Here is a 27,791-nt window from a genome sequence, read left to right as displayed (position 1 = left end):
GCACTAGCACTTTAGGTTTAATATCATTTATATGATATATTGAATATTAAAAGAAAAAAACTTTTACACAACATACCCCTTTGATAGCAGTCTATTTTTTCATTTTGTTGTCTCTATCAGTTTGATGACAGATTTTATTGTCTCCATTGGGGGAACAGATAGGGCAATCTGTCACAAAGACAGGGATCGTCGAACGGTGTGCTGCCTACCTGGCGCTCGAGTCCGACACATCGCTGATCGGGTGGACAGATTACTGGGAGGGGCTGGTGAGGACCCAGCGGTCACGGTGCACATTGACACAAATGACAAAGTTAGAGGTAGGTGGAAGGTCCTTAAAGATGATTTCAGGGAATTAGGCTGCAAGCTGAATGCAAGGACCTCCAACGTAGTATTTTCCGAAATACTGCCTGTACCACGTGCCATGCCAGAAAGGCAACGGGAGATTAGGGAGTTTAATAAGTGGCTCAAGAATTCGTGTAGGAAGGAGGGGTTTGGGTTCCTGCAGAACTGGGCCGACTTCTCAGTTGGCTACAGGCTCTACGCTAGGGACGGGCTGCACCTCAATGGGGAAGGTGCAGCTGTGCTGGGGAGAAAATGGCTAAAAGGTTGGAGGAGTGTTTAAACTAGGGATTGGGGGGAGGGTATTCATTTTATAGGAGGGGAAGATAGTGCAGATAGAGACCTGGGCACAAATAAGGAAGATGGAGGTAGCGGTGGCATGGGAGGGTGGGTTTGAACAGTTAATAATTTAAGAAAGAATAGAGGTACAGAGAGGAACATTAAGTGCATGTGCAGCGCCCCAGAGTCCTGGTTCATTGCAGTAATGTTATTCTTCCACCAGGGGGAGTGATATTACATCTGATGGCACTAAAGGAATTCACCCTGCCAGGTATCACAAACCATACACTACACTTCACACTCCAGTCCACCAGGGGGAGCCTTGCTCTTATCTACTAGGGCACTCCTCACATTAGGGTAAAACTGGTGGGTTGGATAGAAAGTTAGTCAGAAGCTGACTGGGCTTGGCCCAGGCAAGACCTGTCAGGCAGACAGCAGGAAAGGAGGAACACCACAAAGCTGCAGACAGAGGGCCCCAGACAGGGGTGGGATCCTGTCAGAGGCCTAGACAGAAGGATACGGAGCTGCGCCTGCCCCACGTGCAGCAGCATCCTAAGAACGGACAAGAAATTAACTGTATTGTAGAGAGTGAGACACGAAGTCATAGCACAAGGAGAAAACCAGAAGGAGTTCTGCCCTGAGAGAGGCTGCCTCCTTCTGAGGTGCGTAGCCGGTGGCCGGAACACCGAGGGAGTAATAGACTCTACGCTTTACTTCAGAGAAGGGCAGGACAGTCAATTCCAAGTTGGCTGCCCGACCTAAATACCTAAGAAGACACGGTGGCAAATTGTGGGGGTCGGGGCGTCTCTAGGGTCCCTATAAACAAGCCTCAGGCCATCAGTCATACGGGTTGTCCTATCCACACCATCTGGGGGAGAGAGAGGAAGAACTAACATCTAGAACATCTACAACAGTTGTCAGGACCTTACCAAGTTGCTCAGCAGGGAGGTACTGCAACACCCAGGCGCTAGTAGGAAGGCTACTGAATTCCACCTGGATAAGTGGACTCTGGATTTGCCTTCAGACCAGCCGGACTCTGCATACCCTGTGTTCCCTACCCTGGACTGTGGATGCTGAAGCCTTCAGTAAAGGTAAAGAGGCTGCACCCTTGTGTCCTCGTTATTCACTGCGCATTGCACCATCCACCATCTACACTCTGGGAAGCCCTGGGGACATACTTCACCTGTGGGAAGGTATACCATCTAGCTGCCATAACATCACCCCAGTGGACCCCTAAGCAGCGTCCGTCACCCTGACCCAACACCACAGGTAACGTCACGAACACTATCCTATAAACTGTTGTCCTTTTATTTGACGCCCCTCAAAGGGCCACGGACCGGGTCAAGCCACGTGACATCCCCACCGAGAATAGAAGGGCCCGGATCCGAGTACCCCATTGCCCTGACGTGGGGACGATCCATATGTATACTAATGCCAGAAGCCTTGCCAACAAAATGGAAGAATTATAATTAATGTTGTTGGAGCATAATTATGACATGGTGGGGATATCTGAAACGTGGCTGTTTGAAAGCCATGACTGGGCTGTTAACTTGCAGGGTTATAGTCTGTTCAGAAATGACCGAATGGATAGGCGAGGGGGAGGGGTGTGTCTAGATGTAAAATCATCCTTAAAACCCATCCGGCGTGATAATATAGGGGTGTCTAATGAAAATGTAGAGTCCCTGTGGGAGGAGATAAGGGGAGGGGGAAAAATAATAAATTACTGATAGGGGTTTGTTATAAATCTCCAAAAATAATGGAAGCAATGTAGAATATCCTCGTAAAGCAAATAGATGAAGCTGTGACTCAAGGGGAAGTCATTATTATGGGGGACTTCAACTACCCTGAAATAGATTGGGGAACAGAAACCTGCAGTTCCAGCAAAGGTAATCGGTTTTTGACAACTATGAGAGACAATTACCTTTCACAACTGGTTCAGGACCCAACAAGAAGGGGGGCATTGCTAGACCTAATATTAACCAACAGGCCAGACCGCATATCAAATATAAGGGTTGGGGGTCACTTGGGGAATAGTGATCACAAAATAATAAGTTTTCATGTATCCTTTAATAAGATGTTTAGTAGAGGGGTTACAAGGACACTAAACTTCAGGAGGGCAAATTTCCAACGGATGAGCGAGGATCTTGGTGCAATTAGCTGATACGATATCCTGAGACATAAAAATACACTAAGAAAATGGGAGCCGTTTATTAGCATCCTGGATAGGACCTGTGCACAGTATATACCGTATGGGAATAAACATACTAGAAATAGGAGGAAACCAATATGGCTAAATAGAGCTGTAAGGGGCGCAATAAGTGACAAAAAGAAAGCATTTAGAGAATTAAAGCAAGTAGGTAGTGAGGAGGCATTAAATAAATACAAAAAATTAAATAAATTCTGTAAAAAGCAAATCAAGGCAGCAAAGATTGAGACAGAGAGACTCATTGCCAAAGAGAGTAGAAATAATCCCTAAATATTATTTAACTACGTAAATAGTAAGAAGCTAAAAAATGATAGTGTTGGCCCCCTTAAAAATAGTCTGGGTGAAATGGTGGATGAGGATGAGGAGAAAGCCAATATGCTAAATGACTTTTTTTCATCAGTATTTACACAAGAAAATCCCATGGCAGACAAAATGACTAGTGATAAAAATTCCCCATTAAATGTCACCTGCTTAACCCAGCAGGAAGTACGTCAGCATCTAAAAATCACTAAAATTGACAAATCTCCGGGCCCGGATGGGATACATCCCCAAGTACTGCAGGAATTAAGTGCAGTCATTGATAGACCATTATTTTTAATCTTTAAAGACTCTATAATAACAGGGTCTGTACCACAGGACTGGCATAAAGCAAATGTGGTGCCAATATTCAAAAAGGGGGCAAAAACTGAACTCGGTAATCATAGGCCAGTAAGCTTACCCTCTACTGTGGGTAAAATCCTGGAGGGCATTCTAAGGCAGAGGTCCCCAACTCCAGTCCTCAAGGCCCACCAACAGGTCATGTTTTCAGGATTTCCTTTGCATTGCACAGGTGATGCAATTATTACCTGGGCAAGGCTAAGGAAATCCTGAAAACATGACCTGTTGGTGGGCCTTGAGGACTGGAGTTGGGGACCTCTGTTCTAAGGGATGCTATACTGGAGTATCTGAAGAGGAATAACCTCATGACCCAGTATCAGCACGGGTTTACAAGGGACCTTTCCTGTCAGACTAATCTGATCAGCTTCTATGAAGAGGTAAGTTCCGGAATGGACCAAGGGAACCCAGTGGACGTAGTGCATATGGAGTTTTCAAAAGTTTTGATATGGTGCCACACAAAAGGTTGATACATAAAATGAGAATAATGGGGATAGGGGAAAATATGTTTAAGTGGGTTAAGAGCTGGCTCAGGAATAGGAAACAAAGGGTGGTTATTAATGGAGCACACTCAGACTGGGACGCGGTTAGCAGTGGGGTACCACAGGGGTCACTATTGGGCCCTCTTCTTTTTAACATATTTATTAATGACCTTGTAGGGGGCATTCAAAGCAAAATTTCAATATTTGCAGATGACACTAAACTCTGCAGGGTAATCAATACAGAGGAGGACAATTTTATATTACAGGATGATTTATGTAAACTAGAAGCTTGGGCTGATAAATGGCAAATGAGCTTTAATGGGGATAAATGTAAGGTCATGCACTTGGGTAGAAGTAATAAGATGTATAACTATGCGCTTAATTCTAAAACTCTGGGCAAAACTGTCAATGAAAAGACCTGGGTGTATGGGTGGATGACAAACTTATATTCAGTGGCCAGTGTCAGGCAGCTGCTACAAAGGCAAATAAAATAATGGGATGCATTAAAAGAGGCATAGATGCACATGAGGACATAATTTTACCTCTATACAAGTCACTAGTTTGACTACACTTAGAATACTGTGTACAGTTCTGGTCTCCGGTGTATAAGAAAGACATAGCTGAACTAGAGCAGGTGCAGAGAAGATCGACCAAGGTTATTAGAGGACTGGGGGGTCTGCAATACCAAGATAGGATATTACAATTGGGGCTATTTAGTTTGGAAAAACGAAGACTAAGGGGTGATCTTATTTTAATGTATAAATATATGAGGGGACAGTACAAAGACCTTTCTGATGATATTTTTAATCACAGACCTGAGACAGGGACAAGGGGGCATCCTCTACGTCTGGAGGATAGAAGGTTTAGGCATAATAACAGACGAGGGTTCTTTACTGTAAGAGCAGTGAGACTATGGAACTTTCTGCCGTATGATGTTGCAATGAGTGATTCATTACTTAAATTTAAGAGGGGATTGGATACCTTTCTTGAAAAGTATAATGTTACAGGGTATATACACTAGATTCCTTGATAGGGCGTTGATCCAGGGAACTAGTCTGATTGCCGTATGTGGAGTCGGGAAGGAATTTTTTTCCCCAATGGGGAGCTTACTATTTGCCACATGTTTTTTTTTTGCCTTCCTCTGGATCAACATGTTAGGGCATGTTAGGTTAAGCTATGGGTTGAACTAGATGGACTTAAAGTCTTCCTTCAACCTTAATAACTATGTTACTATGTTCTTTCATACATCTGTCCTGCTACATGTTCAGAAGTCAACTCCTACTCCTCTCTATCCTCCTGAGCCTTTTATCATTCTTAACCGCAACACAGCTATTACATGACCTGGTGCCCTTTCGTATCTCTTTTCTCCAGCAAACACACCATTCTAAATACAGATCCTGTTTGCTCTCTTTTTGTTCTTGTCCTTACAGTCTCTGGCAGCTGGATAGCAATTTTCACTTATTTAAGCTTGAGATATACTGTTATGATAGTGTAACAACTCACTCGGGAAAATAGGTAATACACTAAAAACTACAACTGACCGTGACGGTTCCTGTACAGACTAGAGATCCTGACCCTAAAGTCCCTAATGGTTCCTGCGTGAGCTGAGATAGATCTAACCACAGACTAGTTGATGTCAACTTGGACCTTGGTTCAAATCCAAACACATAACAGGTACTCTATTTCTTCCTTTCTTTAAACTCACCTGTCCTTGGGCGAGTCAATTTGTCTCTAGATGCCCCTCAGGGGTAGTCTAAGCATTGCTAGTATTCAAGGAAACTCCTTTGTCTCCTGCCAGATGAAATCATTCTCTACGTTGACCCACTCAGTTATGTGAGGCCCTTCTTGGCTCAATTCTCCACTGGCACTCGGATCTTCTGATACTCCTCTTGTGAGTTCAATCCTTAGTCTATCGTCAGAGCTGGTTTGAGGTAGTAGTGATACTTCACTTGACACTGCAGGTACTACCAACCCTTAATCTTCATCATACACAAACCTTCTTGATGCAGAATCCCTTTGCTCTTTTGGCGATTCAGCCACTCTCTACCCTTCAGATACACAGGGATGGAGCATGATGAAGTGTAGCACTCTTCCTGTTGTCTCATCTTCTCCCTTGGGTTGGTCCTCATACACTGTATTCTCGGGGAGCACAGTCCTTGTCACCCAATGTGGAGTTTTGTCCCATCTATAATCCAACTTGCCTCTCGGGCACTTCGCTCGTAAAAAACGCGATCTCCTGGTCACAGTGGCATCTCCTGCACTGCCATCACATCAGGGTGGCTCATCTCCTGGAATCTTGCCCAACCAGATGCTTCAATGTCTGTAACTGATGTCGGTGTTCTTGCACCTAAGTGGAAGTATTCATTCTTGTGCAATCTTCTTCTAGGTCAAGTTCAAGCTCAGTGATTTGACTACCATTACAACCAAACAGAAATGTGTAAGGGGTATACCCAGTTGTTGCATGAACCAAATTGTTGTGTAGCCACACTAGTTCATGTACAAATTCAGGCCACTTCATTTTCCAATCCTCTTCCAATGTCCTCAGCATCTGCAGCAACATTCTGTTGAAATGTTCACAGGCCCCATATTCCTGACGGTGAATGGGTATTGTTCGGGACTTCTCATTGCCATAGAGTTGGTGTAGTTGTTCTATAACTCTTCATTATAAGCATGCTCACTGGTCAGAGTGAATTCTCTTTGGGCACCTGTTTACCCAGAGGAAGTTGCAGCAGATGGCTCTGGACCGTGGACTTTGTCATCTGATCCCTGGTCAGGGTCACTTTTCATGGCCAAGCTTTGAGTAAGGATAATCAACTGGTCAGAAGCCAGGAGGGTACACCATAAACAGAAGGAAGAGACAAAGGCATAGTCTGGTAATGATCCGATGTCAGAATACCAGGAGGATAACGGATCAGAGCTCAAGAGATTAAACAGAAGAATGGCCAGAACGAGGTCCAAAGTCAAGCAACGAAAGCTCTATAAACAGAGTGCAAGGGACTGAGAGAAAAGCCACACGTTAGCTGAATGTACAGTATGTCTGGCAGACATCAGTGAGAAACAGCTCAGTTAAATAACCTGACAATCACCTGGGATACTGGACACATGGAGACAGCCAGTTCCTCGAAGTCTCAGATTGGACGGTCGAGTTGTCAATCAACACACTGACAGCTCAGCACGCCCCTGCACCAGACTGGATGACTGAGCAGTCAATCAAAGCACTGTCAGCTTGAGAACACCCTTGTACCATATTGGACGGTTGAGCTATCGGTAACTGCATCCCAGACACTATGAGGGTTGAAATGGTCTGTCATTGCCAGGCAGAAACCACAATCATTGATGAATGGGACAATCAGGAGATAGTCCACCATCAACGCTTCTAGCAGCTCAGACGTCCGTTTTACCTGGATAAGCACTCCTTGTTCCGGGGGTTTAGTTAACTCACACTGCCGACACTTCAGGAAAACTTTCTCTACTATTCGATGTTATTGTGGCCAGTACACGAGCCGCTGAAGCCATTGAAAGGTTTTCTCAGTTCTGATGTGGGAAACCCTCTCATGGGCTTCCTTTGCCATGCTGGATGCCATCCCCTCTGGAATCACTACTTGCCATGCAGTTCCAAATTCTTTTGGTAACTGTATCCACCTGTATAACAAGCCTGTATAGGCTTATAGCACATGGATTTTAGAAGAATATTATCACTAGTGAAGGCTGGATGATCATTCCAGCCTTTAGGGTGTTAAGAGCGGATTCTATAGATTCAGCTACATTAATTTTTTAAGAAAACATTTACTCCACTCATCTCCTCTTTTAAGCAGCACTACTGCTAACGGACCGGACTGCGGGTACCTGTACCAGACCCGGTCTTAACAGCTGAGGCTGCATCCCATATTGTGCGGGGAAAGGCAAAATGACCTGGACAGGTTCCCTGACCCGGAAGCAGGGAGCGAGGTTATAAGTAAAAGTGCGTGCAGCCTCAGGCAGTTTCCCGCCGGCAGTGACAGAGGCAAGGTGCATGTGCAGCGGGCTCCAAGGGGTGAGCAGCTGGGCCGCAATGACACGCAGCAGATCAGATGCTGGAACACTGCCAGAGCCCACCACAGTAATAAGGAAAGAGCTGGGATCCCTGTTCAACTAAGCGCCGCACGTCAACCTAAGAGCCAAGGCAGAGTTCAGGACTGTTCGCTGCTGCCCTCGTCATCGGACCACGGTCTGCAAGACCTCGCTGGAGAAACATCACACAAGCTGTTGTCGGTGCTTCAGTCTTGGTTGGAAAAGGCAGTGCACAGCATAAAGAGAAGTGCAGCACGCCCGGTAGCTGGCAGAGAGCGAGGTGCCGTGTGCTTCATGACTGTGCAGTCATGCCGCAAAGAGAGAGCCGGGTACTGGGCAGACGTTTGCAGCCCACCTTACCAGCATATACCTTCCCACTCACGGGAGACCCTGATCGTGCTGCGGCCTTGTTTGCGCCAGCCGCATATGTTCATGGACTAGGGGCTCAGCAGAATGCACCGGAGACCGACCACTACCACCAGAAGACAGACCACCGTTACCAGCTGAACCTTCTTGTACCAGCACCGCGTCAGCTGTTGTTGGTGCTATTGACTCCCTCGCAGCATTCACAAGAACTGCCGTTATCTGATTCATTGTTCCTTAACTCTGCATATCCTTTACAATTGGACTGTTAGGCCGGAGTCACTACAGCGAGATACGGCCGAGTCTCACTGGTTAAAAGCAAACTCTGGCACAGGCACTCCGGAGCGGAGCGTGTAGCTCCATGTATTGCTGTGCGGCCGCATGCTCCGCGCTGGAGTGCCGGTGCCAGAGCTTGGTTTTAACCAGCGAGACTCGGCCGTATCTCGCTGTGTGTGATCCCGGCCTTATTCTCCCCATTTAACCCTTCACCTCCATGCGAGGAGTTAAACCGCTGTTAAATTAAAACTGTTATATTTATTTGCCCTTGCTCTGCCTTCTGTCTGTCACTGCATCCCTGAACCTGCTTACAAAAGCTGGATGATTATTCCAGCCTTTAGGGTGTCAAGAGCAGATTCTATGGATTCAGCTTCATTATTTTTTTAAGAAGATATTTACCCCACTCATCTCCTTTTTTAAGCAGCGCTACTTCTAACTTGAAAAACTGTTTTTGAAGTTAGAAATTTTTACAGGTTTGGCCCATAGAGGTACTCATAAATGCAGCGCCCCAGAGTCCTGGTCGTTGCAGTAATGTTATTCTTCAACCAGGGGGAGTGATGTTATGTCTGAAGGCAATAAAGGAGATCACCCTACCAGGTATCACAAACCAAACAACACACTTCACACTCCAGGCCGCCAGGGGGAGCCATGCTTCTATCTATTAGGGCACTCCTCACAATTAGGTAAAACTGGTAGTCTGGATAGGAAGTCAAGGAGAAGCTAGCTGGAGTGAGAGGGAGCCAGATGCATACTGAGGTCTGTAGAGAATGAGGGTTCACGGAGCTGCGCCTGCCCCATGTGCGGCAGCATCCTAAGAAAGGACACAAAGGGAATTGCGTTGCTGAGAGTGAGAAACAAAGTCATAGCACAAGGAGAGGAATCCAGAGGGAGTTCTGCCCTGCAATAGGCTGCCTCCCTCTGAGGCGCAGAAGCCAGTAGCCAGAACACCGAGGGAGTAAGGATCTCTATGCTTTACTTCAGAGACTGGCAGGACAGTTAATTCCACGTTGGCTGCCCGACCTTATACCCAGGAGGCACGGTGGCAACTTGTGGGGGCTGGGGCATCGTAGGGTCCCTGTAAAAAGCCTCAGGCCATCAGTCATACGGGTTTGTCCTATCCTATCCATCAGGGGGACAGAGAGAAAGAGACATTACATCTACGATAGTTGTGAGGACCTCACCGAGAAGCTCAGCAGGGAGGAACTACAACACTCAGGCGCTAGAGGAAGGCTACTGATTTCCACCTGGATAAGGGGACTCTGGATTTGCTTTCAGACCGGCCAGACTCTGCCAGCCCTGCGATCTGGTGCTCTGGACTGTGGATACTGAAGCCTTCAGTAAAGGTAAAGAGACTGCAACCTTGTGTCCTCGTTCTTCACTGCACCTCACACCATCCACCATCTACACTCTGGGAAGCCCTCGGAACATACTTCAACTGTGGGAAGGTATACCAACTAGCTGCCATCACATCACCCCAGCGGAACCCTAAGCAGCTGACCGAATACCACAGGTGGCGTCACGAACATTTCCCCTTTTATTAACGGACGTCCTCTAGGGCCACGGACCGGGTCAGCCACTGTGACATCCCCGCTGAGAACCGAAGGACCCGGTACCGAGTACCCCACTGCCCTACTGGTGGCGCTCCAAAAGCATGTTACCCTTTTGAATACATCTACCTGATTTACAGTTTATACATTTCTACATATGTATTATATTTTGTTAAATCCACATGAATGCTGGATCATAGCTTTGTCTACAAAATGGCTGTGGACCAAATCGTTCCTAAGGATTTTTTTTCCCGTCTGGCATGGGATTCCTGGAGTGGTGAGAGAACAGATCTACCAGTTCTTGATCAGCACTAGTGATGAGCGAGAATACTCGTTATTCGAGATTTCCTGAGCATGCTCGGGGGATCTCCTAGTATTTGTAAGTGCTCGGAGATTTAGTTTTTGTTGATGCAGCTGCATGATTTACAGCTGCTAGCCAGCATAAGTACATGTGGGGGTTGCCTGGTTGCTAGGGAATCCCCACATGTAATCAAGCTGGCTAACAGATGTAAATCATTCAGCTGCGGTGATGAAAACAAAATCTCTGAGCACTAAAAAACACTCGGAGGACACCCGAGCATGCTCAGGAAATCTCGAGTAACGAGTATACTCGCTCATCACTAATCAGCACCTAACATACCCCAGATTTGGCATATCTTTAATTACCTCACGACAAAAGATCAATTCTTCCCACAAGCAAATCTGAATCCCAATGTTTTTAATTTTTGGGGGGGGTCAATAATTTACTACGATTTGCCAAAAGGGTATGTATATGCCTCTCTGTGCCAGGTTTCTGATGTCCTTCTGCAAATTGACCACAAGTGACTGCTATCACTCAATTCTATAAATTGTGCTGCATTTACACCCCTTACCACTGAGGCAGCTGTTGTATTCTGCAATTGCCTTTTACTAAGATGGCGGATGTTGAACTTGTAGAAGCCATCCTGTTTTCTGTTTGGGCCTACTTACGGCCAGATGAAACACTTGCTCGTTGCTTGAGCACTGTGTCTAATTTCAGTCTCCAGCTCCTGAGAACTGTCTGACCGAGACTATTCCCACTACTCTGGATTGTTTCTAAAAGGTCTATTGCTACTTCCAAGGACTTCTTCTATCCTTTGCTGTTCCGGGCTCGTGCTCCTCTGGCCGTTGGATTCCATCTGTGTTTCACCCAAATTGTAACACTCTGATAACTTCCTGGGTTATACACTTTCCAGAAATTGTTGTTGAAGGTCCCTGGTTTTGTTCAATAAGTCCTCTGTCTAGGAGTAGTTCCTCCCAAATCTTAAAGCACCACTCCAGCGTTTTTTTTTTCGCCACTGAAGTGGTGCTTTAAACTTAAGTTCCTTGCCTACGGTCATATCCTCACCCTCTGACATCTTCACAGTTTTTTTACGGCGTATGGTACGGCAGCACAATCTTGTGAGGTGAGCACAGCTTCTGAGTGTTCGGAAATCAGAAGCTGCATCACAAGCTCTCGATGCAAGTCTATGAGAGCCAGATTGAGGCCAGAACGCGGGTCTCATAGACTTACTGTATATTGATAGTGATCTCCAGCTCACTCCATGAAACACTGGAGCAGCTGACAGCCCACAAACTGCAGGAGATGGAGTGTACCAGCGATAAAAAACCTGAAAATGATGGAAAGTCAATATCAGTCAGGGGACTTGGATTTTAAACACCACTCCAGCGGTGAAATAAAAAAAAACGCTGGAGATTGTTGGTGTCATTGCATTTTTGCTGGAGAGCAGATTCCAGTGTCATCTTGTGTAGTTTTAGGGAGAAGTAAATGCCTTCCTTTGGCATTTGACTTAAAGTAGACACCTAGTTTGTTCCTATTTAGGAATTCCACAAACCCCTGGAACTGCCCTTTGGAGTCCAATCACAGTATTAAAATGTCAACTACATACTTTCCCATAAGTTAGTGGACAAGGTATATAGTTTAACCCATCTATGAAGACAAAACAATTGTTTCACCAGCCTGGATAAAGATTTACAAAAGTTGACCTTCGGGGCCTGCCAATGGCAATCTCTCCGAGCTCTCAGGAATTCTGACCAAATGCCTTTTTTGGTAAATGATTCTTAATTTTTAATATATTTCTGTATTTCTCTAGAAACTATATAGTTCTGTACTTGTCTAGTCTCAAGTGAAGTCATACACATATAATGTAGATCACATGGCTAAATGGTGCTCCCAAAAGTTACTTCTATATGTGCATTTTGATCATCTGATTCTGAAGTATATTTATATGGCATAATTTTTTACTCTGGTCCTATTACAGACACCACACTTATTGAAAGGTTTTCAATACATTTTGGATTTGGTTCCCAGTTAGAACCTCAATTACTTTCAATGACGATCTTAAAGGGCATCTGTCAGCAAGTTTTTGCTACCTAATCTGAAAGCAGCAAGATGTAGAGAAGAGACTCTGATTACAGCAACGTATCATGATCTGGTCTGTATTATCACTGTATTATATTGGAAGGAGATTATCACTAGTTTCCAACTTGGACAGCTTCCAGGTAGTCCAGCCTTGTCCCCACCGCTTAATTAGTAGCTTTCTGCCTATCAGTGGTGTGGGTTGGTTATACAAAGCTCAGCATACAGAGAACTGCTAGATCTGCAGCAGAGAAAACAAAACTGCAGCAACCAGTAAAGTCACATAACGCTCGTATAAGGGTATCTGCCCCTTTATCATGCTGCTCTTAGATGGAATAGCAAAACCCTACTGACAAACTCACTTTTAGGCGAAAATGACAACCCAGCCTCCAACATAAAGCTTGGCCAAATATTATTGTGCTATCACAATCTACACATGTGGACCCTGACATGCAAAAGAATTATGATTTACTTTCATAGGACCAAATAAAACAACCCAAATCTTGAATTAAGTTTAGACCATTATATCCCTTCCAACAACTTTGTAGTTGTTACTAGACAATTTGACAAGAAGCATTCTGACATATGTCAAGCCTAGATATATCAGTCAGACCATATCAGAAGATCATGCATAAATCACTACTCCAGAAATTGCCTCCCACATCTCAAGTGACATGAGAGATGGATTGCAACCCTACTGAATTAAACCACAAGAATTTCATCACAAAAGAGATTCCAGCTAAACATAATGGGGATTTTCACTATCCTCAAGAAATATGTTGATTACCATATCAATCCCATAGCAGAGCATTGCCCTGTGCTACTTTACTAGGATAAGAGAAAATAGTCTATATTATATGTAAGGAGGCTCCATCTCCACCAACAGAAATTGTACTTGTTTCATTCAACCCTTTAGGCCCTGCTGTTGGGTCACAATCTTTTATTAGGATAAGAGTACAGTATATTAATGTACATTTTGTTATTTGACTGTGACTGATTTTCATGTTTTCAGAACACCTGAAGATACAACTGGTAGATGCCTGTGTTCAGGAGACCCTATGTAATATTCTCCAGAGATTACAGGACAGTTCACAGACAGAGGACATGTGTACAATGAAGTCATCATCCGACCTAATTGTCTCATTACTTCTTGGTGGTAAGTAAATTGTATTCAAACTCTACAAGGTGCAAATACCCCTTACATATCTATTACTGACCTCCTCCATACACAAGAATGCCCATACAGCCTACATATCTATTATCGACCTCCTCAAGACACAAGTATGACCATACAGCTTACATATCTATTACTGACCTCCACCATACACAAGAATGCCCATACAGCCTACATATCTATTACTGACCTCCTCCAGACACAAGAATGCCCATACAGCCTACATATCTATTACTGACCACCTCCATACACAAGAATGCCCATACAGCCTACATATCTATTACTGACCTCCTCCATACACAAGAATGTCCATACAGCATACATATCTATTACTGACCTCCACCATACACAAGAATGCCCATACAGCCTACATATCTATTACTGACCTCCACCATACACAAGGATGCCCATACAGCCTACATATCAATTACTGACCTCCTCCATACACAAGAATGTCCATACAGCCTACATATCTATTACTGACCTCCACCATACACAAGAGAGCCCATACAGCTTACATATCTATTACTGACCTCCTCCATACACAAGAATGTCCATACAGCATACATATCTATTACTGACCTCCACCATACACAAGAATGCCCATACAGCCTACATATCTATTACTGACCTCCACCATACACAAGTATGCCCATACAGCCAGCATATCTATTACTGACCTCCTCCATACACAAGGATGCCCATAAAGCCAGCATATCTATAACTGACCTCCTCCATACACAAGGATGCCCATACAGCCTACATATCTATTACTGACCTCCTCCATACACAAGAATGCCCATACAGCCTACATATCTATTACTGACCTCCTCCATACACAAGAATGTCCATACAGCCTACATATCTATTACTGACCTCCTCCATACACAAGAATGTCCATACAGCTTACATATCTATTACTGACCTCCTCCATACACAAGAATGTCCATACAGCCTACATAACTATTACTGACCTCCACCATACACAAGGATGCCCATACAGCCTACATACAGTTAGGTCCATATATATTTGGACAGAGACAACATTTTTCTAATTTTGGTTATAGACATTACCACAATGAATTTTAAACAAAACAATTCAGATGCAGTTGAAGTTCAGACTTTCAGCTTTCATTTGAGGGTATCCACATTAAAATTGGATGAAGGGTTTAGGAGTTTCAGCTCCTTAACATGTGCCACCCTGTTTTAAAGGGACCAAAAGTAATTGGACAGATTCAATAATTTGAAATAAAATGTTCATTTTTAGTACTTGGGTTGAAAACCCTTTGTTGGCATTGACTGCCTGAAGTGTTGAACTCATGGACATCACCAGATGCTGTGTTTCCTCCTTTTTGAAGCTCTGCCAGGCCTTCACTGCGGTGGTTTTCAGTTGCTGTTTCTTTGTGGGCCTTTCTGTCTGAAGTTTAGTCTTTAACAAGTGAAATGCATGCTCAATTGGGTTGAGATCAGGTGACTGACTTGGCCATTCAAGAATATTCCACTTCTTTGCTTTAATAAACTCATAGGTTGCTTTGGCTTTATGTTTTGGGTCATTGTCCATCTGTAGTATGAAACGACAACCAATCAGTTTGGCTGCATTTGGCTGGATCTGAGCACACAGTATGTCTCTGAACACCTCAGAATTCATTCGGCTGCTTCTGTCCTGTGTCACATCATCAATAAACACTAGTGACCCAGTGCCACTGGCAGCCATGCATGCCCAAGCCATCACACTGCCTCCGCCGTGTTTTACAGATGATGTGGTATGCATTGGATCATGAGCTGTACCACGCCTTTGCCATACTTTTCTCTTTCCATCATTCTGGTAGAGGTTGATCTTGGTTTCATCTGTCCAATGAATGTTCTTCCAGAACTGTGCTGGCTTTTTTAGATTTTTTTTAGCAAAGTCCAGTCTAGCCTTTTTATTCTTGATTAGTGTTGAGCATTCCGATACCGCAAGTATCGGGGTATCGGCCGATATTTGCGGTATCGGAATTCCGATACCGAATTCCGATACTTCCCGTGTATCGGATACCGGAATCGGAAGTTCCCAGAATTCAAACTGAACGCAGCAGCCAATGAGGAATGAATGGAAGTGTGGGCACATCCTGTTTAGCATGGTGGGCATGTAAGTACTGGCAAGGCTGTGATTGGCTGCTGAAATGATGTCACTCTGCACTATAAAAAACGCTGCCGCCATTTTGCGCTCACTCTGCTGTGATTTCAGTTAGGGACAGGACGCTGTGTTCTAACTGAGGGCCAGTTGAGATAGCTAATTGCTTTATTTTCCTTTCCCAAGGCTAATTTAGCAAAACGCTGTGTGTTCTTCACTGTTCACCTTGCTCTTGCCTTGCAGCGCTGTTTTAACAGCGTTCTGCAAGGTCTCTGTGTGTGTGTGTGTGTGTGTGCAGCTCACTCTGTAGTCTGTGTGCAGCCATATACCCGGTTGTATTCAGCTCAGGGGGGGTTCACACTGCCTCACACAGTTGTCCTTTTTTGCTCATAGTGCAGCCTGCTGCACATTTTTTCTCAAATTTCCTATTAGTGTCTTTCCACCCGTCTCCAGCTAAATTGTGGAAAAACACTACATAGGATAACCTAGAGGGGGGTTTTTGGGCCTTGCAGCGCCGTTTACGGCTGTCTGCACGGTCTCCGTGTGAGCCCAGCTCGCCCTGTAGTCTGTGTGCAGCCATAGCCGGTTGGATTCAGCTCAGGGTTCGTTACTGCCTCATACCTTGAAAAAAATTTCCCTTTTTTTCAAATAGTGCAGCCTGTTTAAAATTAAAAAAAAAAAATTCCTATTAGTGTTTTTCCACCCGTCTACAGCTAAATTGTGGAAAAACACTACATAGGATAACCTAGAGGGGTTTTTTTGGGCCTTGCAGCGCCGTTTACGGCTGTCTGCACGGTCTCTGTGTGAGCGCAGCTCGCCCTGTAGTCTGTGTGCAGCCATAGCCGGTTGGATTCAGCTCAGGGTGCGTTACTGCCTCATACCTTGAAAAAAATTTCCTTTTTTTCAAATAGTGCAGCCTGTTTAAAATTTAAAAAAAAAAAATTCCTATTAGTGTCTTTCCACCTGTCTCCAGCTAAATAGTGGAAAAACACTACATAGGATAACCTAGAGGAGGTTTTTTGGGCCTTGCAGCGCCGTTTACGGCTGTCTGCACGGTCCCCGTGTGAGTTAAACTTGCTCTGTAGCCCGATCTGCAGAAAAAAAAAAAGGAAAGTTCACCAAACACAACTTAACACTTGTGTAGGCCACATTTGAAAAATAATAAAGTTTAGTCCACACTTTACAACATTAGTGTTTCTTACACCTGTTAGGAGGAGCATTTCAGGAATAAGCACACTAAGGCCTTAGTACTTTTCTGCTTATCTTTATCTGTCAACCAAGATGAAGAGGGCAGGGAGTAAGGCACGTGGGCGTGGGCGCGGAGCAGGGAGAGGAGCAGGGAGAGGACGTGGTAATTCTGTGCCTGCTGCGGGCACCGGTGACTCGTCGTCACTCAGTTTCAGCAGGGAACAGTCCTTCATGCGCAGCTTTGTCGGAGAGCGCCGTGCACCGCTGCTGCTTGAAGACCAAATTGAAGCCGTTGTCGGGTGGATGGCAGCTAACGCCTCGGCATCGACTTCAGTTAGTGCCACATCCTCTCAGGCACAGAGCACTGGAGAGCAGCCATCTGTCTCTTCACCACCTGCCAAATTGGCCAGGCAGTCAGAGAGCCCAGGACAGGAGCCGTCTCTACTTCTGTTCTCTGAATCTCTTGGCTTGGAAACAAGGGGCCAGCCAAGCAGCATTGGAGAAATGGAAGAAGAGGCAGTGTGCAGTGATGCCCAACAGCTTTGTCTCTCTGACTCTGAAGAGGCGGGTGGGCCAGTGCCTCCGGTGACCACAGCGCAGTACGCATCTGATGATGAAACTCAGGTGCCGCTTTCTGGTGCGTACTGTGCTGCCGAGACTACCCAGGAGGAGCAGTTGGTGGCAGAGGGTAGTGGAGATGATGAGGTCGTTGACCCATCGTGGCGTGAGGAACAGGAAGGTGGTGGGAGCAGCTCTGAGGAAGAGATTCCCCTTACGGGCCAAAGAGGGAGAGGGAGGGGGAAGACTGCGGAGCCTGTAGCCTCCACTTTGGCACCCGTTAGGAGCCTGTCTCTTTCCAAAGCCAAAAAGGGCGCTCCCAAGACTTGCAGTGCCTTGTCCTTTTTTGACACAGTTGCAGATGACATTTGTTTTGTCAAATGCAAGCTGTGTCATCAGAAAGTAAAAAGAGGGAAAAATGTCAGCAACCTCAATACCACAAATATGTGGAAACATGTGCGGACCAGGCATGCGGTGGAGTTACAGAAACACACTGAAGATTTAGGCCAACCAACAGCGGCAGCTACCACCTCTTCAGCTCGTGTTGCCTCTTCCTCCAGCTCACGCACAGCTGGTTTGGCTTCCTCCCAGGATCGCCATAAAAGAACCTCTGGCACTGTTGTCCAGAGACCTTGTGTAATTCCACCCACAGCACCACCTTCCCAGTCATCCTCACACTCCCAGACTACTCTACAGCCATCGGTAGTACAGGCATGGGAGAAAAGGCGGGCATTCTCGGCCAACCACCCCCGAGCACAGGCTCTGAATGCAGGCATTGCCAAACTGTTGTCCCTGGAAATGCTCTCATTCAGGCTGGTGGAGACTGACAGCTTCCGTGACTTGATGGCATTGGCAGTCCCACAGTACAAGGTGCCCAGCCGCTTTTACTTCAGCAGGCAAGCTGTCCCTGCCCTGCACAGGCATGTTGAGGGAAACATAAAACATGCGCTACTGAACGCCGTCAGTAGCAAGGTCCACCTCACCACCGATGCGTGGACCAGTCACTATGGACAGGGGCGATACGTTTCCCTCACTGCCCATTGGGTTAATGTTGTTGAGCCAGGTACAGATCGTGCGAGTGGCGCAGGACGTGTCCTGCCCACTCCAAGGATTGCAGGAATCCAGTCTGTACGCTTTGACTCCTCCTCTTACACAAGTTCCTCAGAATCATCTCTGCAGGATCCGTCACAGTCCACCTCCACATGGACCCGTGAACGTTTATCTATGACCGACGTGAGCACAGCCATGGCCAAACGTCAGCAGGCCGTCTTGAAACTAGTTTCATTGGGGAATCGAAGCCACACAGCGCAGGAGCTCTGGAATGCCATCAAGCAGGAGAGCGATGTGTGGTTACTGCCAGCGAATCTCCAGCCAGGCATGGTAGTGTGTGACAATGGCCGAAATCTGGTGGCAGCTTTGGCCCTTGGCAACCTCACTCACATCCCATGTCTGGCACATGTGCTCAATTTGTTTGTGCAGAGTTTTCTGAGGGACTATCCGGATCTTGATGCCCTGCTGCACAAGGTCCGCCTAGAGTGTGCTCACTTGCGGCGTTCCAGCTTGGCAAGATCCCGCATTGCTGCTCTGCAGCGCCGATTCCGCCTTCCGGAACACCGCATCATATGTGACCTACCTACCCGGTGGAATTCCACGTTACATATGTTGGAGCGGTTGTGTGAGCAGCAACAAGCAGTTATGGAGTACCAGCTGCATCAGGCGCAAAGAAGTCGCAGTCAGCGCCGATCAGACTTCACAACCACAGAGTGGGCCACTATGAAGGACGTCTGCCAGGTTTTGCGTCCTTTTGATTATTCCACGCGGATGGCAAGTGCAGATGATGCACTAGTCAGCATGACTGTCCCCCTTATCTGCCTGCTTCAGCAAACTTTGCAAGGGTTAAGGGATGATGTTGTGAGAGGTGGAGGATGAGGAGTCACCTTTTCCATCAGCTTCTGGAGAGTCAGCGCCACGTGGTTCCTCACAAAGGGGTACGCAGGGGCCACTTTGTGAGGAGGATGAGGAGGAGTCAATGGAGGAGGAAGAGCTCCGTCCAGAGGAGGGAGCGACACAATTGTCCAGTGGTCAGTGTGTACAGCGAGGGTGGGGTGATGACGAGCGGGCAGAGATCATGTCTCAAGCAGGGGACAGCGTTTCTGGGCCAGTTGGCAGTCTGCAGCACATGGTGGATTTCATGATGCAGTGCCTGAGAAACGACCGCCGCATCGACCACATTCTCAACATGCCTGATTATTGGGTGTTCACCCTCCTCGATCTTCGCTACCGGGACAACGTCCAAAACCTCATCCCAGCGTTGACCCGGGAGCGTAAATTGCGGGAGTACCACGACACACTGGTGAATTCCATCATCTTCTCCTGTCCAACTGAGAGGAGTGCTGCTAGTGCTTTACAAAGCAGCTCAGTGCGTCGAGGCAGTGGGGGAGGCTCTGCCCAAAGAGGGAGCAGAAGCAGTGCCTCTGCCCAAGGCAAGCCCAGTTTGGCACAACTCTGGCACACTTTTGTGTGCCCGCCCCAAATGTCAACACCATCACCGGCGGCTCCAGTCAGCAGGAGGCAACGGTTCCGTCAGATGGTGACAGACTACATGGCTTGCCCTCTTACTGTACTCCCAGACGGCTCTTCCCCGTTCAAGTTTTGGGTCTCTAAGCTGGATACATGGCCAGAGCTAAGCCAGTATGCATTGGAGGTGCTGGCTTGCCCTGCGGCTAGTGTCTTATCGGAACGTGTCTTTAGTGCCGCAGGTGGTGTACTAACAGACCGTCGCATGCGACTATCCTCCGATAACGTTGACCGGCTTACTTTCCTGAAAATGAACCAGGCCTGAATCTCGCAGGAATTTGCCACTCCTCTGCCTGATTAAGTAATTGGGTGTGATCCAGGTCTCCTGCTGTGTTCATCTTTCTACCACCTGAACTGCTATTCTTGGGCTCCAACACCGCCAGTTGCGGCTCAGAAGTGCAGGCTGCACAGTAAAAACAAACGATCCAGTGTTATTGGGTTTCAGTAACGTCTGCTGATCCCCAGCTGTGTAGCCGGCAATGTGTCCTGCGACCGCCACGCTGGCACAACAACCTAAATGTAAGGGAACCTGTCCCCCCCCCCTCCCCCCGGCGTTTGTTACTGAAAGAGCCATCTTGTGCAGCAGTAATGCTGCACAAGGAAAAGGTAGCTCTTTTATTTTAGCTCCTTGCACACGCAGAACTTAACACTTATAAAATGTGTTCACTGATACCGTTATACCGTCCCGGAGCTGGGACTTTCCTTCGTAATGTGACGCAGCACAGCCGTCATTCCTACCCCCTTGGTGCCATGCGCTGCCTCCTCAACGTTGTTTTAAGCTGTCACGGAGCCTGCGCTGTTCTGTTATCCCTTGGCCATGCACTATTTGCGCTGCCTGTCTTCTGACATAATTTGGTGTCAGGCTGGCTGCGCCTGTGCGGCCGCGCTGCCCGAGATCCCGCCTCGCAGTGTCTTCTGATTGAATCACACTGCGGGCCTTGGATCCATGGGCATGCGCAGTGCATATCTTCCCCTCGGGCTCTCGCTCATCTCCCTCCGCCTTCTTTAGACTGTGTGCCGTCAGCTGATCCCTAATAGCATGCCAAGGCCGTGACACCGCACAGTCGGAAGAAGAGGGAAGGAGGGGAGTGAGAGTCGAGGATATGCACTGTGCATGCCCATGTATCCAAGGCCCGCAGTGGGATTACGTTAGACGACACTGCGAGGTGGGATCTGGAGCAGCGTGGACGCACAGGCACTGACAGCCTGACACCAAATTATGTCAGAAGACAGGCAGCGCTAATTGGGCATGGCCAAGGGATAACAGAACAGCGCAGGCTCCGTGACAGCTTAAAACAACGCTGAGGAGGCAGCGCACGGCACCAAGGGGATAGGAATGACAGCTGTGCTGTGTCCCATTATGAAGGAAATTCGCACCTCCGTGACGGTTTTACGGTATAAGGGGACACATTTTTAGTGTTTACTTCTGTGTTTGCAAGGAGCATAATTAAAAGAGCAACCTTTTGCTTTTGCATCCTTAGTGCTGCACAAGATGGCTCTTTCAGCTACAAACGTTTTGGGGGGGGATTAAGGGTTCCCTTTCAACTTGCTCCAATCAGGCTTCGGCCTACACTCTGTTCCTCTGCTCCTCCTGCTGTCCCTGGGCTCTAACACCGCCAGTTGGTGCCTGGAAGTGCTGTCTGCACAGTCAACAGTCGCTCCTCTGTTATTGGGGTTCAGTAACGTCAGCTGATCCCCAGCTGTGTGTGCGGCAATACCTCCAATCTGCTCCTCCTGCTGTCCCTGGGCTCTAACACCGCCAGTTGGTGCCTGGAAGTGCTGTCTGCACAGTCAACAGTCGCTCCTCTTTTATTGGGGTTCAGTAACGTCAGCTGATCCCCAGCTGTGCATCCGGCAACGTGTCATGCGACCGCCACGCTGGCACAACTAAAATGTAAGGGGACCTGTCCCCTCCCCCCCCCTAGGCGTTTGTTACTGAAAGAGCCACCTTGTGCAGCACTAATACTGCACAAGGAAAAGGTCGCTCTTGAAATTATGCTCCTTGCAAACGCTGAACTACACACTCATGTAATGTGTCCCCTCACACCGTCAAACTGTCCCTGAGGTGGGACTTTCCTTTGTAATGTGACGCAGCACAGCCGTCATTGCTACCGCCTTGGCACCGTGCGCTGCCTCCTTAGCGTTGTTTGATTCCGTCCTGGACCCTGCGCTGTTATGTTATCCCTTGGCCATGCACAGTTTGCGCTGCCCGTCCTCTGACATCATTTGTTGTCGTCCTGGCTGCGCCTGTGCGTCCACGCTGCCCGAAATCCCACCTCGCAGTGTCGTCTAATGTGATCCCACAGTGGGCCTGGTATCCATGGCCATGCGCAGTGCATATACTAGCCTCTCACTCCCCTTCTTCACGCTTCTTCAGACTAGGCGGCGTCAGCTGATCCCTAATAGCATGCCACGGCCGTGACGCCGCACAGTCTGAAGAAGCAGGAAGGAGGTGAGTGAGAGGCGATGATATGCACTGCGGAGCCACCATTTTCCATGTGCAGTATTACTGCTGTACAAGATGGCTCTTTCAGCAACAAATGCCTGGGGGGGGGGTGGGTTAAAGGTTCCCTTTCAACTTGCTCCACTGCAGGCTTCGGCCTACACTCTGCTCCTCTTTGATTCCCTGGGTTTCAACACTGTCAGTTGCCACCTGGAAGTGTTGTCTACACAGAAAAAACATTAGCTGATGTGTCAGTGGGGTTCAGCACCGCCAGCTGTTCCCCTGCTGTGTAGTCGGCAACGTGTCCAGCACAAGCCACGCTGACACAACAGAACAAAAGCTGCCACCAGTGCAGGCTTCGGCCTACACTCTGCTCCTCTCCTCCTCCTGCTGCCCCTGGGCTCAAACACCGCTAGTTTTTGCCCGGAAGTGCTAGCTGCACAGAGAAAAACACCAGCCAATGTGTTAGTGGGGTTCAGCACCGCCAGCTGTTCCCCTGCTGTGTAGCCGGCAATGTGACCTGCAAACGCCACACAGGCACATGAACTGAAATTGAAGGGAGCCTGCCCCCCACCCCCAGGTGTTTCTATGTATAACAGCCACCTTGTACAGCAGTAATGCTGCATTTGTACAAGGTGGCTGACTTTTTCTACTTGCCCACGTGGAACTCAACACGTACAAAATGTGTCTCATTGAGACCATTCCACTGTCCCTGAGGTGTGACTTTCCTTTCTAATGATACGCAGCACCCCCCTTGGTAGCGCTTCCCGTCTTCTGACATCATTGGTTGGCTTGTTGCGCCTGTGCGTCCGCCCTGCCTGAAACAATGCTCCTCGTTGTCTTACTTATTTTGACTGCGAGGGTGTGATTGATGGGCTCGAGCAGTGCATATCTTCGCCTGTCTTAACTCATCTCCTTTCGCCTTCTTCAGACTATCCGGCCTCATGGCCGCGGCAAGCGAGAAGGGATCAGCTGAGGCCGCCCAGTCTGATGCAGGTGTAAGGACATGAGTGACAGGCGAAAAAATTTACTGCGCAAGGTCACGAATCCCAGCCCCGTAGTGTGACTTAAAGAAAAGACACTGCGGGTCTGGGTTTCATGGCCATCGCTAACCGCACCGGCCAACATGAAATGAGGTCAGAAGACAGGCAGCGCTCACAGCGCATGGCCAAGGGATAACAAGAGCGCAGACTCCTGTACAGCAAATAACAACGCTCAGGAAGCTGCGCCCATGCACCAAGGTGTTATTTTGGACACCTGTGCTGCGTCTCCTTGAAAAGACAAGTCACGCCTCCACTACTGTTTGACAGTATAATGGGCTAAATAGTGTATGTGTTTTATTCAGCGTGTGCAAGGAGCAAAATAAATAGAGCAACCTTTTACTTGTGCAGCATTAATGCTGCACAAGGTGTGGCTCTTGTACCTTGCAACACCTGAGGGGAGGTTAAAGGTTACCTTTGAAATTGGTTCAACTAGGCTTCGGCCTACACTCTGCTCCTCTCCTCCTCCTGCTGACCCTGGGCTCAAACACCGCTAGTTTTTGCCCGGAAATGCGCGCTGCACAGAGAAAAACACCAGAAAAAGTGTTAGTGGGGTTCAGCACCGCCAGCTGTTCCCCTGCTGTGTAGCCAGCATCGTGTCCAGCACAAGCCACGCTGGCACAACCGACCAAAAGCTGCCACCAGTGCAGGCTTCGGCCTACACTTTGCTCCTCTCCTCCTCCTGCTGACCCTGGGCTCAAACACCGCTAGTTTTTGCCCAGAAGTGCTAGCTGCACAGAGAAAAACACCAGAAAAAGTGTTAGTGGGGTTCAGCACCGCCAGCTGTTCCCCTGCTGTGTAGCCGGCAACGTGTCCTGCAAACGCCACGCAGGCACATGAACTGAAATTGAAGGGAGCCTGCCCCCCACCCCCAGGTGTTTCTATGTATAACAGCCACCTTGTACAGCAGTACTGCTGCATTTGTACAAGGTGGCTGACTTTTTCTCCTTGCCCACGTGGAACTCAACACGTACAAAATGTGTCTCATTAGAGACCATTACAATGTCCCTGAGGTGTGACTTTCCTTTTTAATGACACGCAGCCCCCCCCATTGTTAGCGCTGCCCGTCTTCTGACACCATTGGTTGGCTGGCTGTGCCTGTGCGTCCGCCCTGCCCGACACAACGCCCCTCGTTGTCTCATATATTTTGACTGCGAGGGTGTGATTGATGGGCACGAGCAGTGCATATATTCGCCTGTCTTCACTCCCCTCCTTCCGCCTTCTTCAGACTGTGCGGCCTCATGGCCGTGGCAGGCGATAAGGGATCAGCTGAGGCTGCCCAGTCTGAAGCAGGTGTAAGGACATGTGTGAGCGGCAAACATATTTACTGCACAAGGCCACGAATCCCAGCACCGCAGTGTGACTTTATGAAAAGGCACTGTGGTTCTGGGATTTATGGCCATCGTTAACCGCACCGGCCAACATGAAATGAGGTCATAAGACGGCCTGCACTAACAGGGTATTGCCAAGGGATAACACAAGAGCACAGTCTCCTGTACTGCAAATAACAACGGTAAGGAATCTGCGCCCAGCACCTAGGTGTAAATTTTGACACCTGTGCTGCGTCTTCTTCAAAAGAAAAGTCACGCCTCCACTACTGTTTGACAGTATAATGGGCTAAATAGTGTACGTGTTTTATTCAGCGTGTGCAAGGAGCAAAATTAAGAGAGCAACCTTTGACTTGTGCAGCATTAATGCTGCACAAGGTGTGGCTCTTGTACCTTGCAACACCTGAGGGGGGGTTAAAGGTTACCTTTGAAATTGGTTCAACTAGGCTTCGGCCTACACTCTGCTCCTCTCCTCCTCCTGCTGACCCTGGGCTCTAACACCGCTAGTTTTTGCCCTGAAGTGCTAGCTGCACAGAGAAAAACACCAGCCAATGTGTTAGTGGGGTTCAGCACCGCCAGCTGTTCCCCTGCTGTGTAGCCGGCATCGTGTCCAGCACAAGCCACGCTGGCACAACCGACCAAAAGCTGCCACCAGTGCAGGCTTCGGCCTACACTCTGCTCCTCTCCTCCTGCTGCTGCCCCTGGGCTCAAACACCGCTAGTTTTGGCCCTGAAGTGCTAGCTGCACAGAGAAAAACACCAGCCAATGTGTTAGTGGGGTTCAGCAACGCAAGCTGTTCCCCTGCTGTGTAGCCGGCAACGTGACCTGCAAACGCCACGCAGGCACATTAACTGAAATTGAAGGAAGCCTGCCCCCCCACCCCCAGGTGTTTCTATGTATAACAGCCACCTTGTACAGCAGTACTGCTGCATTTGTACAAGGTGGCTGACTTTTTCTACTTGCCCACGTGGAACTCAACACGTACAAAATGTGTCTCATTGAGACCATTCCACTGTCCCTGAGGTGTGACTTTCCTTTCTAATGATACGCAGCACCACCCTTGGTAGCGCTTCCCGTCTTTTGACATCATTGGTTAGCTGGCTGCACCTGTGCGTCCGCCCTGCTCCAAACAACGCCCCTCGGTTTCTTATTTATTTTGTCAGCGAGGGTGTGGTTTATGGGCACGAGCAGTGCATATGTTCGCCTGTCGTCACTCATCTCCTTCCGCCTTCTTCAGACTGTGCAGCCTCATGGCCGCGGCATGCGAGAAGGGATCAGCAGAGGCCGCCCAGTCTGAAGCAGGTGTAAGGAAGTGTGTGAGCGGCCAAAATTTTTACTGCTCAAGGCCACGAATCCCAGCACCGCAGTGTGACTTTATGAAAAGGCACTGTGGGTCTGGGATTTATGGCCATCGTTAACCGCATCGGCCAACATGAAATGAGGTCATAAGACGGGCAGCGCTAACAGGGCATTGCCAAGGGATAACACAAGAGCGCAGACTCCTGTACAGCAAATAACAACGCTCAGGAAGCTGCGCCAAGCACCAAGGCGTTATTTGGGACACCTGTGCTGCGTCTCCTTAAAAAGCCAAGTCACGCATCCACTACAGTTTGACTGTAGAATGGGCTAAATTGTGTATGTCTTTCATTCAGCGTGTGCAAGTAGACAAATTAATAGAGCAACCTTTCACTTGTGCAGCATTAATACTGCACAAGGTGTGTCTCTTGTACTTTGTAACACCTGAGGGGGGGTTAAAGGTTTCCTTTGAAATTGGTTCAACTAGGCTTCGGCCTACACTCTGCTCCTCTCCTCCTCCTCCTGCTTCACCACGGGCTCTAACATCGCTAGTTTTTGCCCGCAAGTGCTAGCTGCACAGAGAAAAACACCCGCCATTGTGTTAGTGGGGTTCAGCAACGCCAGCTGTTCCCTCACTGTGTAGCCGGCAAAGTGTCCTGCAAACGCAACGCAGACACAAAGCTGCCTTCGGCCTACACTCTGCTCCCCCTGCTTACCCTTTGCTCCAGCACCGCTAGTTGGGGCTCTAGGAAGACAATCTTTAATAGGCAACGCATCTGGGTTCCAGCACCGCCAGCTGGTTCTCGGCAGTGTTTTTGTCACGGGTACTCCCTCGTGCCCAGCCTGGTTTCAGCACCGTCAGCTGTTTCCGGGTTGTGTCAAACTCGCTGAGACGCCTATGCTTGCCCCGTCGTGTTGCGGTCGGGTTAGCCAACTCCAGGGTGCCTCCAGTTTAGGAGCTTCCTATGTGGGCTGCATGAATTGGTAGTCAAGGCTGGTTCTGTAGTGCCAGTAGTCCCAGCTCCCCCTGTAGGACTGTTGGGGTTCGGTAACTGCGGCTGCCTCGCGGCCTAGCTGTTCTCTCCTCTCCTGTGGGCCTTCGGGTCCACCACCTGGTTCCAGCACCGTCAGCTGGTTCCGGGTCAAGCCTTTGGCTTAGGTGCCTCCTCCTGGGTATCCGAGTTCCGCCAACGCCTGGCGGTCCTCGGTAGTGCTTTTAAGCGCGGGCACCTACAGCTTAGTAACCGGGTTCCAGCACCGTCAGCTGGTCCTCGGTCGTGCCATTGGCTCTTGCACACTGGGGCAACGCATCCGGGTTCCAGCACCGCCAGCTGGTTCTCGGCAGTGTTTTTGTCACAGGTACTCCCTCGTGCCAAACCTGGTTTCAGCACCGTCAGCTGTTTCCAGGTTGTGTCAAACTCGCTGAGACGCCTATGCTTGCCCCGTCGTGTTGCGGTCGGGTTAGCCAACTCCAGGGTGCCTCCAGTTTAGGAGCTTCCTA

At 48.2% G+C, this 27,791-nt stretch overlaps 1 protein-coding gene across 2 annotated transcripts in view; it reads left to right on the top strand.

The window, feature by feature from the left end:
• The window catches only part of LOC138665540 (rap1 GTPase-GDP dissociation stimulator 1-like), a 489,411-nt gene that overhangs the window by 298,572 nt on the left and 163,048 nt on the right, over window positions 1-27,791 (top strand). For both annotated transcript variants that reach the window (XM_069753123.1, XM_069753124.1), the window contains one exon: window positions 13,586-13,729. In XM_069753123.1, coding sequence (XP_069609224.1) covers window positions 13,586-13,729 — 144 coding nt within the window. The remainder of the gene's footprint in view (window positions 1-13,585; window positions 13,730-27,791) is intronic.

Source organism: Ranitomeya imitator, chromosome 2, assembly GCF_032444005.1.
Source record: "Ranitomeya imitator isolate aRanImi1 chromosome 2, aRanImi1.pri, whole genome shotgun sequence".
In the NCBI taxonomy this organism is placed as follows: domain Eukaryota; kingdom Metazoa; phylum Chordata; class Amphibia; order Anura; family Dendrobatidae; genus Ranitomeya; species Ranitomeya imitator.
This window is presented reverse-complemented; position numbering and strand designations above follow the sequence as displayed.